Source organism: Aspergillus steynii (genome assembly GCF_002849105.1).
Source record: "Aspergillus steynii IBT 23096 chromosome Unknown P170scaffold_3, whole genome shotgun sequence".
NCBI lineage: Eukaryota > Fungi > Ascomycota > Eurotiomycetes > Eurotiales > Aspergillaceae > Aspergillus > Aspergillus steynii.
Window position 1 is genome coordinate 2,185,840 of NW_020194400.1, and position 17,825 is coordinate 2,203,664.

General features: G+C 52.3%; 8 protein-coding genes across 8 annotated transcripts; 3 read left to right on the top strand and 5 right to left on the bottom strand.

Annotated features, from left to right (window-relative positions):
* Positions 1 to 94: 94 nt before the first annotated feature.
* Positions 95 to 1,582, bottom strand: P170DRAFT_435745 (60S ribosomal protein eL13). The gene is made up of 5 exons (XM_024849012.1): positions 1,566 to 1,582; positions 1,415 to 1,448; positions 1,285 to 1,331; positions 997 to 1,155; positions 95 to 884 (listed from the first exon to the last, which is right to left on the bottom strand). Exons 1-5 carry the CDS (start codon positions 1,566 to 1,568, stop codon positions 447 to 449), a joined length of 681 nt encoding a protein of 226 aa, XP_024705853.1. The 5' UTR covers positions 1,569 to 1,582; the 3' UTR covers positions 95 to 446.
* A 198-nt stretch (positions 1,583 to 1,780) lies between these two features.
* P170DRAFT_148168 (uncharacterized protein) lies at positions 1,781 to 2,196 on the bottom strand. The gene has a single exon (XM_024842503.1). The coding sequence runs from the start codon at positions 2,109 to 2,111 to the stop codon at positions 1,893 to 1,895; it is 219 nt and encodes a 72-aa protein (XP_024705854.1). The 5' UTR covers positions 2,112 to 2,196; the 3' UTR covers positions 1,781 to 1,892.
* On the bottom strand, positions 2,197 to 3,911 carry P170DRAFT_148167 (uncharacterized protein). The gene is made up of 2 exons (XM_024842502.1): positions 3,877 to 3,911; positions 2,197 to 3,803 (listed from the first exon to the last, which is right to left on the bottom strand). The coding sequence occupies exon 2, from the start codon at positions 3,732 to 3,734 to the stop codon at positions 2,283 to 2,285; it is 1,452 nt and encodes a 483-aa protein (XP_024705855.1). The 5' UTR covers positions 3,735 to 3,803; positions 3,877 to 3,911; the 3' UTR covers positions 2,197 to 2,282.
* A 922-nt stretch (positions 3,912 to 4,833) lies between these two features.
* P170DRAFT_435748 (uncharacterized protein) lies at positions 4,834 to 8,223 on the top strand. Its single transcript, XM_024849013.1, has one exon. The coding sequence runs from the start codon at positions 5,101 to 5,103 to the stop codon at positions 8,065 to 8,067; it is 2,967 nt and encodes a 988-aa protein (XP_024705856.1). The 5' UTR covers positions 4,834 to 5,100; the 3' UTR covers positions 8,068 to 8,223.
* Positions 8,224 to 8,243: 20 nt separating this feature from the next.
* P170DRAFT_435749 (uncharacterized protein) lies at positions 8,244 to 9,478 on the bottom strand. The gene has a single exon (XM_024849014.1). The coding sequence runs from the start codon at positions 9,432 to 9,434 to the stop codon at positions 8,307 to 8,309; it is 1,128 nt and encodes a 375-aa protein (XP_024705857.1). The 5' UTR covers positions 9,435 to 9,478; the 3' UTR covers positions 8,244 to 8,306.
* A 643-nt stretch (positions 9,479 to 10,121) lies between these two features.
* Positions 10,122 to 11,599, top strand: arp6 (actin family protein). The gene is made up of 3 exons (XM_024852185.1): positions 10,122 to 10,639; positions 10,708 to 11,419; positions 11,475 to 11,599. The coding sequence occupies exons 1-3, from the start codon at positions 10,144 to 10,146 to the stop codon at positions 11,539 to 11,541; spliced, it is 1,275 nt and encodes a 424-aa protein (XP_024705858.1). The 5' UTR covers positions 10,122 to 10,143; the 3' UTR covers positions 11,542 to 11,599.
* Positions 11,600 to 12,610: 1,011 nt separating this feature from the next.
* Positions 12,611 to 13,898, bottom strand: P170DRAFT_435751 (3-hydroxyacyl-CoA dehydrogenase family protein). The gene is made up of 3 exons (XM_024849015.1): positions 13,694 to 13,898; positions 13,530 to 13,629; positions 12,611 to 13,460 (listed from the first exon to the last, which is right to left on the bottom strand). Exons 1-3 carry the CDS (start codon positions 13,823 to 13,825, stop codon positions 12,730 to 12,732), a joined length of 963 nt encoding a protein of 320 aa, XP_024705859.1. The 5' UTR covers positions 13,826 to 13,898; the 3' UTR covers positions 12,611 to 12,729.
* Positions 13,899 to 14,094: 196 nt separating this feature from the next.
* On the top strand, positions 14,095 to 17,787 carry tof1 (putative DNA repair protein (Tof1); the record flags this gene model as incomplete). Its single annotated transcript, XM_024850743.1, has 4 exons — positions 14,095 to 14,181; positions 14,252 to 14,489; positions 14,569 to 16,695; positions 16,745 to 17,787. The coding sequence occupies 4 exons, from the start codon at positions 14,095 to 14,097 to the stop codon at positions 17,785 to 17,787; spliced, it is 3,495 nt and encodes a 1,164-aa protein (XP_024705860.1).
* Between the last annotated feature and the right edge of the window lie 38 nt (positions 17,788 to 17,825).

Sequence of the window (17,825 nt, forward strand, 5' to 3'; positions counted from 1 at the left end):
CTTTTGGTCCAATCTGAGCCGTTTGATTACCGTATTGAAGAGGATCGAAGCCCCAGAAATTGGGATATTGACGAACAACGCTCAGCTGCGAATATTCATATTATTTCATTTCTTCGCTAACCAAGATTATTTGAGCGTCTACCAAATACTCATCCATCGATTCGACAAAAATCCAAGACCAATCTACATTCCCGTAGGCTCGTTCTCGAAAACCCCCATGCCCAAGACGCAGTTGGATGCATCTTCAAAACACCGAAAGTCAGGCGTACGTTGCCATTAAACCCCCATAGTGTAACGTAAAAGTGGGACATTTGCATTTCGAGAGGACCGGAGCTTTTTGGGTTAAGGACAAAGGTAATAAGAGAAAAGCGGCGCTACGCCATGCCACAGTACACTAGTTCCCGGCGTGAAAACAGACCCCATTCATCATTATCTGGAAATCACATTTATTTCTTGGCAGCAGCATCCTCCTCGGCCTTAGCCTTAGCACGCTTCTCCCGGATACCCTTGTGGCGAGCCTCGCTGCGAGCCTCACGCAACCGGCGGAAAGCGGCCTCCTCGCCCTTGGGAAGGTCGTCACGCTTGACGTCGGTGACAGCCTCCTCAGGAGAGAGGTTCTTGACGGGGAAGGTAGCACCGACGCTCGTGGCGTAACCCTCGGTCTTGCCCTCAGCAGCGAAAGCAGCCTTGGCAGCGTTGACCTCGTCGGCAGACGAGTCAAGCTTCTTGAACTGACCGCTCTTGCGGGGGAAGAGGATCAGGCGGGCCTTGTAGTCCTGGAGACGAGCGACATTGGCGGCCAGAGACTCCTTAGAGTAGTTGACACGGCGGTGGTCGACGGCGATACCAACGGTAGGGGCGAGCTTCTTGGGGATACCAGCTTCCTATATTGAGCGAAAAGACAAGAACAACCTGTGAGCTTCTGTTCCGAGACGGATTGCCATATTGTATATTCCAACTCTGACTATATCCGGGAAAACGCGGGGCGAATTTTACCTTCAGCTCGGCCAGGGTGAAACCACGGCCAGCACGAACCCGGCGGTTGTACTTGACGGTAGGGCACCGCACAACGGGACGCAGCTTGTCAACCGGGCGGGGAGCGACGGCGGCGGCCTTCGCGAGACGGGCCTCACGACGGCGGTGCTTGCGGCCAGGCTATAATATCCCAATCAGTCAGTCTCCCATAATGCGAAAATTCCATTGCCAGCGTTGCCGTCGAAAGTCTTGTTGCAACGAGTCGTTTGCGATGCGATTTGGGTGGGAAGATGTGCTTCGAATTCGTACCTGGTCGAAGTGCACGCGCACACGTTGCTGCCAGTCCTTGCGGAAATCTATAGAGCAATTTGTCAGTCCCAAGTTCCGAACAGAGTCTTCGATTATCAAGGTAAAAAATGGGTTATGCTTGTGTACTCACGCTGGTTGAGAATCTGGTTGTTGTGCTTGATCGCCTATACGCCACCGAAGAGGGTTCGTTAGCATTTTCCAACTAGACCATCCAATTTGTCCAATATTCAATTTTCGACAGGCCGATACAAATATCAAATCGAGGGGGTTCCTAAACGCACCATTGTGACGGATGGGGATCAAAGCCGGGAGATTGTCGTCGTCGTCGTGGGTGGTTGCTGGTCGGATCTCAAAACTCCTCGTTTCAATATTGGGGTGGAACTTTTTTGGTGTGGCCGCGCAGAGCCGCACCGCCTCGCTTAGCGAGCCCTACCCTGGTTGCCCAATGCGGAATGGCCGGCCAGCTTTTCGCTGCTACGTGTGGCGCTTCGGAGTACCGCGAGTCTCAGTAGTAATGGCTCGAGGCCAGGACTATAATACTACTTATCACTACAGGCTGTTTCTTTTTCCTTCTTGTTTTTTTTTTCTACCGATTTTTCCCACCCTTATCATATGGTCTTTGTGGTGGTGACCTGCTCAAGGGGGTTCCCGTCGTGCTCTTTTGCGCGAGTTGACTCAACGCTTAGTAAGCAGGAACGTCCTGGTGGGTGCAAACTGCCAATCCAATTTATACCAGGTAGAAGATCATCACCTAGGGAAGAGGACAATAACAAGAAAAAATAAAAAGCAAAAGCAAAAAAAAAACCAAACTCCGTTGCATTCATCATCTTTACATGTCATCATTCGTAACTGATTGTTGAATCCAAACAAAACACAGGATCAGATATACATGGACCAGACGCCAAAGAAACTAGGCCTGAATCGTCCAATCCTGTCCTAAAACTCCAGGTCTCCATCGCAAATAGCGGCAGAATTAGAAAGGCACAAGAACTCATGCACTAACTCGTATCGTTACTGTTCCAAGTGCCAATACCGAGACCCACTCTTTCCTCAGCTTTCGCTTTCTTTGAACCCGCACCGTCAAAACTTGCCTTACGCTTAAGATTGTTCGGCGAACGCTCAACGCCGGATTTCTTGACCTGACCAAACAATTTCGTCTGAAGAAGAGTGCTGGACTTAGGTGCATTTCCCACGCTTCGACCATCCTGGCGATTTGTCGGGAGATTGTTGCGATAAAACATGCGGGTCGCCAAAGCACCAGCGTGAGAAACGGGAATATCTTCCTCGGTTTCAGCCTCCTCAATATCGGATGCGGAGATCGTGCTGTCCCTGTCGCGGTTCCTTTCAGATGAATCCCCTCCCGGGGTCTGGTATTGAATTTCCTGGCGATTGTTTCGAGAGCGGGCGGGCGTCATGGGAAGAGACGACAGCGAATGAGATCCACGAAAATGTCCACTTGCATCGTGTTTCGGGACGCGGAACCGATTTGGGGTAGAAGTGATGTTGGATGATTCTCGATTGAGAACCCGATCGGCGGCCAGAAGAGCGGCAAACGGGTTGCTGCTGTCTCCTCGGCTCATAAGGTGCTGGCTGTCATCCGTGAAGTGCGGCATGAGTCTTCTATGAGGGGTCTGGATTTCTGTTTGCGGACTGGGGGACAATGAGCCATTCTCAATCATCAACGAAAAGTGTTCACGGTTATCCCTGATGCGCTTCTTCAGCAAACAGTTTTCCTCCACCAACCGATCCGACTTTTCTCTTTCCTGTTCGATAAGTTTCTTGGACCGGCGAAGTCTTCGGTCCAATGTAGCATTGGCTCCCTCGAGGTCTTGGATACGTTTGAGGGCAATTTCCAATTCCACGTTGGCTATGGGCTGGAGCGGTTTGGTTTCAGAGTGCCGACTGCGATACTCCGAGCTCTGGAGGATCTCGACCTCTCTTCGGGCTAACTGATGTTCGACCTCAGCACGTTTTATGGCTTCATTGCTCGTAAAAGACAAAAGGCTATTCTGCAGCTTGAAATGCAGTGCTGACATCCGGGCCTCCTGGGCTACGCCCAGCAATTCCTTAGCAATTGTACGCAGTCCGGGTTCGTCTGCAGCACCGATTTCCTCGGCAGTTGGGAGGTTCTCGGAAGCCCCGTAGGCGACGCAGAGGGTCTTCTCGAGATCTGGTGGAGATGCAAGATACGAGCCAGATCGGGACCCTGACCTTCGGGAGGGAGCCGGTGGAACTTGGGAGGAGGGTGGTGGGGTCATATCCGATGAAGACAGCGCTGGCGGCGAAAGAAATTTACTTTTCTCGGAGCGTGAAGCAAGGCTCTCCGCCCTTGCGTTCGGCTCCGGAGAAGCGGAAAGGTTCGAACGGTGAACAGGGGTAGCAGGAGCAGATATCTCTGCCGGGGGAGCTAGAGACGTCTGCGACAGCCGGGTCTCGCTGTCTTGTGACATGGTCTATTGAACTAAAGAGTGGTGTTTGGGGTAGCGAAGGAATCAAGTCCGACGCTGGGGATTGTCGCACTGAGAGGTAGTTAGCAACATCGGCATCAATGAATCGCACGAGATAGCAGTCCCAGGGCGGTCAAGCGCATACCGGAGGCCGGTAATCAATCTCACTCTCTTTGCGATGGCGTCCGATATCCAGTCGGGGCCTGGTGAGTTAAATGCGACGATCAGGCAATCGGAACGGGGTCTGTGTTTCGGTTTGCGACAACAGCTAGGTCGGACGGCTTATCACTGATAGGGCACGTTGACAGCAGTTGATAAGAAGACGATCCGAAACAAACCGGCAGACGACCGAGTAGAGTAGTATGGAAGGTTCGTGGAAAATCCGGGAGGAGTAAGGGGAAAGGGGGATGGAAGTAAGGGCAGGAGGAATCGGAATGAAAGATGGATATGATGTGAAAGCAAGGAGAGGCTGATTTGATGCCTTAAGGATGTTGCAACCGGCGGGAGTTTCGCACATCGGGAGGCTGGGAAGTCGCTTGCGATCCCTTCGCCTCGACCAACCACGTCCAGCCACCGGGGCCCACGTGAGCCCAGCCGCGCGCCAGAATGCCGCCATGCCGGGTTGGGCTAGCGTCCAGGTAAACAGAAGCTGAACCCCATGGGTCGGGGAAGCTGTAACTCAGGCAACGGTTCCTGAATCTGACCGAGCACTCCGTCCGGGCTGGTGATCGATCTGGCGCTGGTGGTTACGCTGTACGCAGTACATCCCACGGAGCACCTGAGATAGGGGCCCACTTACTCCGGAGTAGGTAGCGAGCTACCTGGCACAGGCATTCAGAGTCTAGTTACTCATACGGCTGGCACCCTATATCGGGGAGCCCTACTCTGATATTGCCCATCCACTGATATATTCCTTGATTTCTCATGGTTGGCTGTTTCTGTCTAGTACTCCGGAATCTGATTTTCCAAGTGGACCGCAGTAAATCTGCAACGTTGTAAGTGAAGTGCTGAGAGCCTTAGTCTCTGGCTGCTGGCATGACGGCTGCTTTACTAAGCCAAGTGGCATGGCAGCCTCAGGCACAGAGAGTGGCGTAAACAACCACAATTAATTAAGAAAGCAATAGACGATCTGACCAACTAACGACTATTATGTCGACCACGGCAATCGCATTGAACCGCAGCTCTTACAACTCTCGTCAGGCACATCTATTTTGAGATTTCCTTCTTCGACAATCACCACATTCTCCCTCCCAAGCACCATGGGCCCTGCTCGCCTTTGACGCCCCGACCGCATCCCATCCCGAGAGCTCTTTGACGCTTCAGCTACCACCATCGAGCGAGAAGCCGTTGCTGTCAGATTGGTGTTGAAATGGATCGGCAGCAGAAACCCCTGATCAAGCCCAGCGGGATTCCCCGCCTGGCTTCAAAATTACCATTGCCGACTGCTACCGCGTCTAGATCCATCCGCGCCTCTCCGTCTCGTGAGAAACTGCAAACCGATCCTGGTCTGTATTCTGGCAGGCTGCGACGCCCTTCGGAGGAGCCCGTGTTCAAGAAGCCCCTTCCCAAATACAAATCCCCAGATAAGCCCTCAAACGGCCAGCAGCAAAAGAGAGAGGTCCTCCAGATTGGAACAATCCCGAGCGAACAAGCCGAGCCCGCAAGAGCAACATCCATCAAGGCCGACAACGATGAATGCGCAATTCCGATGCACGATGCAGACAATCGAGGCCGAACGCGCCCCTCCCTCTCAGAGCGAACCATCGAAACCCTGTCGCAAATTCCACCCTCGCCTGCACCTTTAAGAAGACAATCTAGTTTTTTCAATGCGACCAGCCCAATGCGCTCTCCGTCTCGTCCACCGTCGTCAATGACAAACTACTCTCGATCGCCGTCTAGGTCGTCGTCGTCCCGCCAGCCTAGCGGAAATGACTATCTTTCCCGTCCCTCGTCCGCTATGAGGCTTCCATCTAGATCCCGCCCGTCGACGTCTACGAACGGTTCATCTGCCGATGTAACCACTCCGATGGCTATGGAGAGCCCGTCCAAGCTCAAGCAGCCTTCCATTAGAGCCGCCGTCCACGACGAAACGACACCGACCAAGCCAAAACCACGTGCGCTCTTCAGCCAACCTTCTACCACTCGTGTCAGTTCGGACGCTGGGCCTTCGATCCAAGTCAAGAAAACTCGGAAAACGCCGGTGAACTCCTCTGCAGGCACCAAGCCGACTTCAGTAACCTCGAGACAGTTATCGACGAAACAAGCAGCATCTGAGTTGACCCCAAGTCAACAATCTGAGCTGGAGACAAGAAAGGTCTCGAACTCGTCGAGCGCGCTACGGGAAAGTATTGCAAGGGCGAAAGCGGCAAGAAAGGCTGCGGCGCAGACCGTCAATACGTCCCCTGCCAGCACATGGGATAACTTTGACGTCGAGGACCCGTTTAACCAGCGGCCCAAGGATCCTCAAAACGGACTTATTCGGAAACGCATCGAGACGGGGCGTACGTCTGGGCATCTGAACATTGCCGCCATGTCCTTGACAGAACTTCCAAAGGAGGTAATGGCGATGTATGACTTTGACCCGGAGTCATCCACAGAGTGGTATGAAAGTGTGGATCTCGTGAAGTTTATCGCAGCAGACAACGAATTCACCGAGCTCCCAGATGCTGCCTTCCCTGATAGGGATGTGCAAGACTTGGAATCCGATGCTGACGAGAAGGGAAATCAGTTTGGGGGGCTCGAGCTTCTAGATTTACACGGAAATTTGCTACGCTCTCTACCAATGGGCTTGAGAAGACTGCAGCGATTACATACCCTGAATCTTTCTAACAACAGTTTGACCATGCATGGAATGCATGTAATCGTGGAGATGGAGTCTCTCCGGGACCTCAGATTAGCAAAGAACCAATTGCAGGGCAAACTGACTTCGGATATCGGACATCTCAAAAATCTGGAAACTCTCGACCTGCACAACAATTCCATCACAGATCTCCCTGAAGAGCTCAGGTCGCTCAAATGCCTTCGATTCTTGAATGTCGGCAATAACCAGCTAGCCTCTCTGCCTTTCGAAGCTTTGAGCCAGCTTCCGTTGAAAGATCTCAATGCTCAGAGGAACAAGCTGAGTGGAACTTTGATACCTGCCAATGTAACAAAACTGGAGACTCTTCAGAACCTCGACGTTTCGAGCAACGCATTAGTGCAACTTTCAGGCCAAGGGGATATTGAGCTTCCCAGCTTACAAACATTAGCCATCAGCATGAATCGGATCCAAAAGTTGCCCAGCATCTCTCGTTGGCGGGAGCTTCTAACTCTATCCGCGGAGGACAACAAAATATGCGAGATCCCGCATGGCTTTGTTGAATTGAAGAGCATTAAAAATGTCGACTTCACGGGGAATGATATCTCAAAACTGGATGAGCGAATCGGGTTGATTGAAAGTCTTTCGACATTCCGGATTGCCAATAATCCCCTTAGGGAGCGGAGGTTCCTCGGCATGAGTACGGAAGACCTCAAGAGGGACCTACGGAACCGATGCGAGCCAGAAGTCCAAGATACCGACGATGAAGAGGGATCGGTCGCCACTCAATTCACGCTTGCGCCAGAAACACCCGCGCAAACGTCAGCTTGGCAGATCAAACCGGGGGGGACCCTCGATAGATCATACACCGACATGCGAGAGCTAGAGGTTGAAAGACTCGACGAAATCAACTTCGAAGAAATCAGATGCCTATGTCTGCAGCACAACGGGTTACGCTCCTTCCCAGCTCCGGCCCTCAGCATGCTTGCAGCCAATCTCACTGACCTTGACCTCTCAAACAACCCTCTCGATAGCAATTCCTTGCTGAGCTCCTCTCTCATGCTTCCCAGTCTCCAGCATCTCAACTTGAGCGCAACAACTTTGACCACGTTAACTCCAGTCTTCGCCTACCTAAAAGCTCCATCACTTACATTCCTTGACGTTTCTTATAATCGTCTTTCCGGGCCGCTTCCTCCCGCGCGACTAAGCTATCCAAACTTGATGACATTGCTTGCCGCCGATAACCGTCTTGACGGTATAGATTTTGATGCTGTACAAGGCCTCCAGGTATTAGACGTGGGGAACAACAACATCGGATCCCTTCCGCCAAAAATCGGTCTGCTAAGAGCCGAGGGATCTAGCAAGAATTGGGGTGGCGGATCGGCTCTGAGGAGGTTCGAAATTGCGGGTAACAGCTTTCGAGTACCTCGATGGCAAATCGTCGCCAAAGGGACAGATACGATCCTTGAATGGTTGAAGGACCGAATACCTGCCATTGACCTTTGCGAGTGGGAATCGGGTGACGAGGCAACTTCATAATCCTGCCTGGATTTAGGGGGTCCCCCTACCGAATGCTGCCGCATGAAGCAACGCTCCTCACGTAAATATTACTGGGAAAGGCGCCTGCCGTTGCGGCCACCGTCCTGTTACTTACCTACACATATACCATATGAACCAGAATTTCGGGAAAATGAGCCCAGTTTTTGATAACCGTCCAAAGGTTTAATGCGCTTTTTTTTTTTTTCTAATCGTATATGTGGACTGCGTACATCTCCATTTCAGTTCCCACCCTTAGCATCCTCGCTGACAATAGTCTTGCTGACCTCGCCCACCACTTTCAACCACGTCTTCGACCAAGTCGCAAATTTGTCTTCCGACTCCTGTGCGGGACTAGGAGACTCAGGAGACGTCCACGGTAAAGCCACGGTCTTTATGGCCTTGACGGCATGTTCTTTAATTGCCCCGAGATAGTGATTAGATTTCGTGAAATTGGCTTCGTATAGGGCTCCAGCGACTTCGTCGACATTCTCTGGGATGGAACGCAGGTTCAGCATCAAGTTCTCCAGTTGGCTGACAAGAGGCGGTGATAGTTCAGGAGCGGTTTTCAGGCGGTTTGTGACGATGGCGGGATAAATCTGCGCGACGGGCTTGAGGATTCGAATGGCGTTCTTTTTGTTCTCATGGAGGACAGCACTACTCTCTCCATCGTCATCTCCCTCATCGTCCTCATCCCCATTCTTTCCGGTGCTGCTCTGCCCGCCATCGCTTAAAAGGTCATCGAAAAAGTCATCCCCTTCCTCGTCTGGGTCCCATTCTTCGATCTCCTCCACCGCGTCTCGTACCAGGTCCCTCCATTCCTCGACACGCCTGATCACGAATCCAATGACTCCTTTTGCGGCAAAGTCGACCAACACGTCACAAGCTTCCCACACGCGCCCTGCAGCCACAGTAACCACGTCCTTTTCCTGCTGAGACAGTTCCTGCGTCCGTTTGGGGGAGTCCGTTGTTTCATCCTTCCGATCTGCAACGGATTGAACTTCTTTAAGCAGTGATGCCAACTCCCTCACGGTGGATTTTGTCAGGACCAAAACTTCGGTCTGGAAGGCTTGGGTGTGATCGATTGGAGTGACCAGAAGAGCCGCAGTCACTAGGGAGGGAAGCACTGATTCGTTGATCTCCGAAAGAACGCTAGTGACGGCCGAATGTGTGAACGGCGAGGTGATCGTTAGGAGCGAGAGTTTGGTGACTTGGGATTTAAGTGCCGTCGATGAGGCCGAGAGGAGGGGGAGGGCTTCTTTCCCGGAGACTTGCCCGGACCCTTGCGCAACAGGTGTGGCGAGTGCTAGCTGGAATTGCTGCACAAGCGTTATGGTGGTGTCCAAAGTTATCCTAAATTTTTGCGACATTGTGGTAATGAAGCGGACGGGCACGGCGCGATCCCAAGGTTTGTTGTGGCCAGAATCCGGAGTTCTGAATCGGAATGATCGTAAATCTCGGGTTTGGCGGGGCTGCTGACTAGGGCTCTGCGGGGTCACCTGAAGGTATATGAACTCCAGATGTGTTTTTGCTTTTTCCCCCTTCACTTTTTTAGGTGTCAGTTTTTTGGATGCTTTCTACTTCTGTATTTCATTTTGGGCATGGGGATTAGTACGAAGTAGGTTTTATATCTTCGAGTTTAGTCAACAAATTTGGAGCAAGCTTCAGTATGCTGTATATATATACATATATGCCGTAGGCTACAGAGCCATCGGTCAACGAAGGCCCGGGTGACTTGTCTTGGAAATAAAAAGGGATGTCTTCTGATAGCCGCTGGTTATCTAGAGCCCCGTGGTGAATAATTGCCCCCCCCAAGAATATAGACTCCGACACCTGGAGTGTACTTCGAGTTGTAACTTCAAGGTAGCTGCTGCGTTGTTCCCAGGCCTTGCCCTAAGCCTAGGCCCTAAATATCCTGATTGGTGGGATGCGCTCGACCGCCTACTCTACTCGGGATGCGCTCTCTCCACTCCCTTACGTAAGACAGGCAGCTCATGTCGGCCTCAAGCTCCTTTCCTCTCCGGCTTCTCTCTCTTTCTTTCTCCCCCATCCCCGCCCTGATTTATTCTTTTCGCTAATATGGGAGCTACGAAACCCCGTCCGCCCCCGAGGGCATCCATTGCCAAAGCTCAGCCTTTACCGGACAAGACCTTCATTATCGACAATGGGGCGTATACAATGAAGGCCGGCTACGCGCCTGACTTCCTACCCTCCGACAGCGAAACCACGCCCAGCCCTGCCTGTAGTGTCATCCCAAACGCGCTCGTCAAAACCCGTGGAAATAATGTCTATATTGGTGCGCAGCTGAACAGCCATGTAACCGATTGGAATGAATTGATGTTTCGCCGCCCAGTCGAAAAAGGGTACACCGTGAACTGGGAGGTGCAGAAGGAGATCTGGGAATATTCGTTTTTTGACGAGAAGACGGCACGGGCTAAGGAGCTCCGGATTGGGAACCCCGAGGAAACAACCCTTTTGCTCACGGAAGCCCCAAATGCCTTGCCAGCGTTGCAGAAAAACGCGGATGAGATTGTGATGGAAGAGTGGGGATTTGGTGGCTACTTGAGAGCTATAGGTAACTATCTCGAATGCCATGTTCTTCAGTTCACCCCAGGGGCTTTCCTAGCTGATGAAGCTCACAAGGACCGTCAATGAATGCCTGGAATGAAGTCCAGTCTTTATTTGGCGACCCTACGCAACAACAGTCCACTATGCCCGCCGCCTCACCGACAGAATGTTTACTTGTCGTCGATTCTGGATACTCCCACACTACGGTAACACCGGTCTACAAAGGCCAGCCTCTCCAGCGCGCCATTCGTCGACTCGATCTTGGAGGGAAACACCTGACGAACTACTTGAAGGAGATAGTTTCGATGAGACAATATAACATGGTAGACGAAACGTATGTCATGAACGAAGTCAAGGAGGCGGTGTGCTTTGTTAGCAACAACTTCTCCCATGACATGGAAGAGACATGGAAGGGGAACCAGAAGCGTGGCTCATCCCAAGTCGGCGAAGGCGTCACTGTCGACTATGTGCTACCCGACCCAAACGCAGGAAAAAGAGGCTTCATGCGTCCCCATGACCCCTTGCTGAATGCGAAGAAAAGAAAAAGCGCCCTTTCCAGCGTTACTGCTGAGACGCTATCTGAAGATGTCTTGGTCCTGGGAAACGAACGGTTTGCCATCCCGGAAATACTCTTCACGCCGGGTGATATTGGTATGAAGCAAGCTGGTATAGCGGATATGGTCATGCAGAGCTTATCTGTGTTACCCCCGGGACTGCATCCTGCGTTTCTGGCAAACGTCCTGGCTACCGGGGGAAATTCCCTGTTGCCAGGATTTATAGACAGACTGTAAGTCGTGATCGCGCCTTCTCCGTGTATCCGCTTTTACTAACCCAATTTCCAGAGAAACCGAGCTGCGTCAAGGAGCATCGGCGGAATGCGTCGTGAGAGTCCGACGCCCCATGGAGTAAGCTGCTTTTTCCATTTCTACTCCTCCCCCCACTCCAAGGCTGCGGTTTATGCAGGAGGGTGGTGCATTGCTGACAACATCCAAAACAGCCCAATTTGTTCGACCTGGCTGGGGGCATCGCGCTTCGCAACAAACAAAGAAGAATTGAAGAAAGTAGCGATCACACGACAGGAATACCAGGAAAACGGTTCTTCCTGGGCGGCGAGGAAATTCTCTCACGGGCTGTAGAATATAGGATAAGATCTGGCGGTCTATCATCTGGACGCACGGTGTCTAGGCAATTATCCCCGGGCAATCAGCAAAATGCTGCGGTGAGACCCGTGCCCCCGCAGTTTACCGTCTCACTTTCCCACCAACCTCGGTATCCAGCACACGCATTCCCACCTCGATTTCGTCGTTGATCCAGTATAAATTCGAGTGGATAGAGATTGGTGACCGTCGTGTCAGATGAGGGCCGCAAAGACCTCAACCTTGCCCCGGGAAGCAAGTTGGCCTTGAGAGAATGGATTTGAACATTCGGCACTCAATGCGTCAATCCATGGAATGTTTACTCGTCGAATGACACGCTCGACGCATTATCATGGCAGGTAGTTGTGGTCATTTGATTCCCCTGTCGTTACATAGCCCATCCCTCGAGAGACAGTCCTTCTAATCGCGAATGACGGCCAATCCTCGCAGATGCTCGAATCCAGCAATGGCAAAGATGTTATAACTGGGACGTGCAGGTGGAACTGAACTTGGTTGCAATCACATTACATGCAACTGCAAAGCACAGTTATGGTAAGGTCTCTGTCTCCCTGAGGTTGGAACCAATGCTAACGACATAAAGCTAGAAGTGTGATGACCCATGGGTTTCTTGTACCTGTGTCACTCCCACTAACTAGATCCTTGATTTTCTCCCAGTGGCAGTGAGCAACAACATACCGAATGGGGACGAGGAAGTCGAACGTGCGGCAGTAATCATACCGCGATTATGTGCGCTGACAGACGATTAAGAGCTTGAAAGGGCAGCAATATGTCAAAAGAGTAGGGAAGGACGCTCGGGCTTATCCAAGACGAGCTCATCATCACTCGTGTTACATGACAATAAAACCATTCGTCTAGATAAACACAGATGTAAGCGGCTACATGTTAAGGTATGTGTGATAAAGGACGCCAAGATACATTTTGCCGAGTAACCACCGTGCCTTCAATAGTCGTAGAAACCCTTTCCGGTTTTCTTGCCTGTCCAACCAGCATCGACCATCCTCTTCAACAGCCCCGAGGGTCGGTACTTGCTATCTCCAGTTTCTTGGTGCAAGACATTCATGATAGCCAGGCACGTGTCAAGACCAATGAAATCTGCCAGCGTTAAAGGTCCCATGGGAACATTGGTGCCGTTCTTCATGATGTTATCGATGTCCTCGCGGCCACCAACCCCGGTTTCGAGACAAAGAATTGCCTCATTGATATATGGCATGAGAATGCGATTGGCGAGGAACCCCGGCGAATCGGCGGAGACGGAAGCAACCTTGCCCATGCGCCGGACAAACGCAATGGCATTTTCGATGGTTTCCTGGGAAGTTTGCAGGCCAGCGATGATTTCCACCCCCTTCTGAACAGGCACGGGGTTCATAAAATGGGTGGAAATAACTCGAGAGGGAGCCTGAAGGTCCCTGGGATCAGTCGTCGTGGCTGCGGCGATTTTAGTGATCGAGATCGACGAAGTGTTCGTTGCCAGAACGGCATGCTTGGGGGCAATTTGCGCAATCTTCGAGAAGATGGACGTCTTAAGTTCGGGAAGCTCAGGAACCGCCTCGATCACGAAATCGACGGCCGACAGATCGTCCAGTTTCAGGCTGGATGTGATGCGCGAGCGAACAGCGTCGGCGCCATCCCGAGTCAGACGCTCTTTGGAGATGTCCTTTTCCAAGAGCTTGTCTGTAGGAGAGACACTTTTAGTGAGAAAGCCCTAGTCGGGGAGGCAGAGGATCCGAAGCACCAACTGACCGGCAAACTTGAGTCCCTTGTCCAAAGAAGATTGAGAGTTATCGATCAGGGTCACGGGTACCTGAGCCCTGTTCGCAGCAACAAGCGCAATACCCAATCCCTAAGATTTCGGTCAACTGCCATCCAGAGGCTCGGCTAAGCGTGAAAACCCCCGACTAACTGACCATCTGACCTGCTCCGATAACCCCCAACCTGCTAACCTCGGCAGCATGGGCCGCTGCGGATGTGCTGAATGTGCGAAAGGCCATTGCGGCGCCCCGGTGGCGGAGGGCCGGGAGCGAAGATGACAGCAACATATCTGGGAGACTCAACGGATCTTACAGCGAAGAATGGATAAATAAATGGAGAGGACTGGATGTCGGGAGGCAGTACGTACGGAGTAGATCAACAGGACAACCGGATGCGGCCCATGTGATCCGACGTCATCGGCTATCCTCGGCTGTTCGGAGCAATACCTTTTCCGTCATCCCGAGATCGAACGCGCCGACGCGTCAAGCACGCGTGGTCATTGGCAGTCCTTCGACTGTGCGCTGAGGGGAGGACGACCTCAGCACACTTGGCCATAATGGATGAGGACCCTGTACCTGTTGGCCAGACGGTGCAAGTCGTGGATCCTGACGTCCGCGCCCATGTATACAGTCTTGTGACTGCGGTGAGTTGAGGACATTCCCCCGTCCTTCGACCCGATTTCCGATGACCACCCGTTGCTGATCCTATCACAGCTAGGAGGGTTTAACGGAGAAAACGCCGATCAATATGTGCTCGGTGACGATGCCTTGGCCTGCTTGCGAGACATCAAGCGCTGGTTGAAGCTGTACGATGAGAAGCAGAATCGCATGGATGTGGCACGATGCCTGGGGGAAGCGAATTTGGTCAATGGTGACCTCCTGCCAATCCTTTCGCTCTGGAGTAATGGCGGACAGAGCAGTAAATACATGTCCAGGATTGCGTTGGCATGCTGTGAGTACCTTTCTGCTGTTCCCATGACCTTGTCCATCCTGTAGCTGCTTGTTCTGACAACCGCCCTTCCGCCCGCCAGTGGAATTGCTAGTACCCCTGACCTGGCCATTGGAATTCCATGACCAGATGACTGTTAACCACCATCGACATATGCCCTATTTGCAACACGTACAGGTCTCATATAAAAGGCGCCTTCTCAGCCGTGGTAGTGCCAGTTTCCTTCGAACGATTATCCGTGTCGGACTGCCCAGCATGGCTCTCCCCCGATCCGAACGAACTGCTCGTGATGAAGGGATTCTCAAACTCATGCTTTATTTGTTACGGAATCTTGCAGTGATTAACACCCATACTCGTCTTGCAGCAGAAGGAGATGAGGAAGAGACGTCAAGGTCTGCGACCCTGAACGCCTTCCAAGATCAAGATGCATTTGCTCTCCTCCTTACTATGTGCTCTAATGTTGGCGAGGATTTCAACATGCAAGATGTGGCTCTTCTTGAGATCTTGTTCCACATTGTCAAGGGTGTTGACGTGGAAAAGCTTTTTATGGATGACGCCCAGCGGAGCGCCAAACGCACCGATGAGCTGGATAGCGTATTACGGCAGGAGTCATCGTTGCAGAGAGAGTATGCTAAGAATGCACCGACGCGACATGGTCGGTTCGGGACGATGATATGGGTCAAACGCGATGATGCCAAAGTCTCTACCGTCTCGGGGCAGGACATCCTCAAGGATAGTCAAGCCACACTCCAGAAAATGGACCAAAGTAAAAAATGGAACAAGCCTCAACAGCGGCAGAGGAAGGAACCGTCCACATTGAACAACGACTTCAGTAGCCCCGTGCACCTCAATTCCGCTGCATCTAAGAATTTGCGCATGTTTGTACAGGAATTTCTCGACTCCGGTTTCAATCCTCTTTTCACGCATGTTCGGAAGGCGATCGAGCGTGAAGCTGATCGTGTCCTGGACATAAATTCCCGCCAATACTTCTACGCCGTTGCCTGGTTTTTAGAGGCGGAACGGGCACGTCGTGCACGCCAACGCGAAAGAAAATCACAGAATGGAAGGCCTAGTAAGGAGGTAGAGCCGGACAGTTTTGGACTGGTTGCTGGTGTTCTCAACCAGGAAACTTTTGTCTTCCTCAACCGGTCAATGCAGTACAGTCTTGACCATAAAGACTGGGAGGACCTCAACGCCGAAATGCGGTGCTTTACACAAATCTTGTTGACGGTCCAAGAAATGGCCCTGTCCCCCATTGAGGAGGACCAGGAAATCGCGGAGAACATTCAGAATCGAATTTTCTATGAGGAAACGACCCATGACCGCATCCTTACGATCATCCGTGGATTTAAGGATCAAGGGTTTGGCTACCTCGACGCTGCCACGAACCTTTCACACGTCTTCTTGAGGATGCTGGAGCGATACTCGAAAGAAAATGTGGATATGCAAGTGCGCTCTAAAAGACGCACCAGGCATAAGAACAAACAGGCCGCAGAGGCTGATGAGGAGAAAGACAATGAAGACCACGCCTCTGAGGATGAAGAAGATCATGCCGAGGCTGAACGGGTCTCCAAAGAGCGCAAGTTCGATTTCCGCCGCTTTGCCGCTAAATTTTGCAATCAAAAATGTGTCGACACCTTTATTGCTTTCACCAAATATTACAAGGAACTTGACACCGAACAGTTGAAGCGTGCCCACCGTTATTTCTACAGAATCGCTTTCAAGCAAGAGATGGCCGTCTTGCTATTTCGTGTGGATATCATCAATCTTTTCTACAGAATGATCAAAGGCCCAGGCGCCTTGGACCCTAGCCAGCCGATCTTCAAGGAGTGGGAGGAGTTAGTCCAGCAGATCCTTCGCCGACTCATGAAGAAGATCGATCAACGTCCGGCTCTGATTACTGAGCTGCTTTTCAGCAAGATCAATTCAACCGTGTCCTATCTGGAGTATGGCCATGAGAAGCAAACGTTACCCACAACCAAAAGACCACCCGCCGAGCTTGAGGTCAGCTCCAGCAATGCGAAAACTACCGAGGAGAAAATCGGCATCGTGATCGGGGCCTTGATCCTGGACGAACAAGGTGATCTGGTTGCTTGGGTTGGTGACGTCCTCCAGACAGCCGCAGAAGAAAGGGCGTCGTGGGAAGCGCAGGATGAGGCACAGGCAAATGAGAACCCTGGGGTACCAACGGCACCTAATCCTATGATTGGTACGTATTATTGCCTGACTTTGGTCGACAGAACTAACGGTCCATCTAGCTATTGTACCACGGGATGATGCTTGTCAAAAAGCCATGTTCTCAAACGCCAAGCTCCGTCTCCTGATGGCCTTGGTCAAACTGGAACGCCTCGGGGTGGAAGACGTGCCTGGTGCATCGTGGATCGTCCCCTCGTCCTTGAATTCAGCTCATCTTCGGGCCACCAAGGCTGTCATTGATCAATGCCTTGATAGCCCCATGATTGGAGACCTTGAAAACGACCCTCGCGAGCTGCTTCGACGAAAATACCCCAATGAAAACAGCGGCAATTTCAAGCAAGCGACCCTCGACGTCAACTTTGGATCGGAGTCCGAGGGCGAGGATGTTCCGGACGGGCCACTTTTCCCACCCAATCCTCGAACCAAGGCCCAGGCCCTTGGCGAGTTGAAGAAGAAGCGCAAGAAGCAGAACAAAGGCGAAGACAAAGCGCCCCCGGACGACGAGACCCTCGCAGCGCGTCACCAAGCACGCCTTGAGAACTCACGAGCCCGCTTAGCAAAGATCAAAAGTGATCTGTATGTGCACGCCAGCGACGAGGACACGGACGAGGGCGCGGACGAACGATTTTTCTTGCTCGAAGAGAAAAGGAGGAAAGAACAGGCGGAACGGGTGCGCAAAGCCTTGCTTACCGGCGTTGTGCCGGAGATGAGCGGACGTAGGAAACGACCAACGGAGCCAGGCACCAGCCGGGTTCCAGGCAAGCGACAGCGACGCGCCACCAACATCAGCCTGAGCGACGCCGATGATGGCGACGATGGTGTCCCCATGGATGGCGTGAGCGTCGAGACCCCCGGGTCGCAACGCCATGTCTCGTCTAGTCCGTCCATGGAGGACGATCTTCAGTTTGACGACGACCTCGCTTTTAGTCGCAATCGGAACCCGGGACAAGTGTCTTCTCATGATCCAAGCCAAAGCCTGGAGCCCGACAGCCTTGAACCTGACGGTGGGGTCGCCCAGAACAACGGCGAGGAGGAGGCGCCAACGCAGCCACCGGCTCGGCGGCGAATTCGCGCGGGGTTTGTGATCGAGAGCGATTCTGAATAATCCTTCCTCCCTTGCGACCTACAGCCAGTCCAGCCAAT

Bases quoted from the DNA above. Each gene is read 5' to 3' on its own strand.
- P170DRAFT_148168 (XM_024842503.1), bottom strand. From the start codon at position 2,111: ATGATGAATGCAACGGAGTTTGGTTTTTTTTTTGCTTTTGCTTTTTAT.
- P170DRAFT_435748 (XM_024849013.1), top strand. From the start codon at position 5,101: ATGGATCGGCAGCAGAAACCCCTGATCAAGCCCAGCGGGATTCCCCGC.
- P170DRAFT_148167 (XM_024842502.1), bottom strand. From the start codon at position 3,734: ATGTCACAAGACAGCGAGACCCGGCTGTCGCAGACGTCTCTAGCTCCC.
- P170DRAFT_435749 (XM_024849014.1), bottom strand. From the start codon at position 9,434: ATGTCGCAAAAATTTAGGATAACTTTGGACACCACCATAACGCTTGTG.
- arp6 (XM_024852185.1), top strand. From the start codon at position 10,144: ATGGGAGCTACGAAACCCCGTCCGCCCCCGAGGGCATCCATTGCCAAA. The intron at 10,640-10,707 runs GTAACTATCTCG...GAAGCTCACAAG, and splicing joins TGGCTACTTGAGAGCTATAG to GACCGTCAATGAATGCCTGG. The intron at 11,420-11,474 runs GTAAGTCGTGAT...CCCAATTTCCAG, and splicing joins CCAGGATTTATAGACAGACT to AGAAACCGAGCTGCGTCAAG.
- P170DRAFT_435751 (XM_024849015.1), bottom strand. From the start codon at position 13,825: ATGTTGCTGTCATCTTCGCTCCCGGCCCTCCGCCACCGGGGCGCCGCA. The intron at 13,630-13,693 runs GTCAGTTAGTCG...CCGAAATCTTAG, and splicing joins TTATCGGAGCAGGTCAGATG to GGATTGGGTATTGCGCTTGT. The intron at 13,461-13,529 runs GTCAGTTGGTGC...TCTCTCCTACAG, and splicing joins CAAGGGACTCAAGTTTGCCG to ACAAGCTCTTGGAAAAGGAC.
- P170DRAFT_435745 (XM_024849012.1), bottom strand. The intron at 1,332-1,414 runs GTGAGTACACAA...ATTGCTCTATAG, and splicing joins CAACCAGATTCTCAACCAGC to ATTTCCGCAAGGACTGGCAG. The intron at 885-996 runs GTAAAATTCGCC...CGCTCAATATAG, and splicing joins TCACCCTGGCCGAGCTGAAG to GAAGCTGGTATCCCCAAGAA.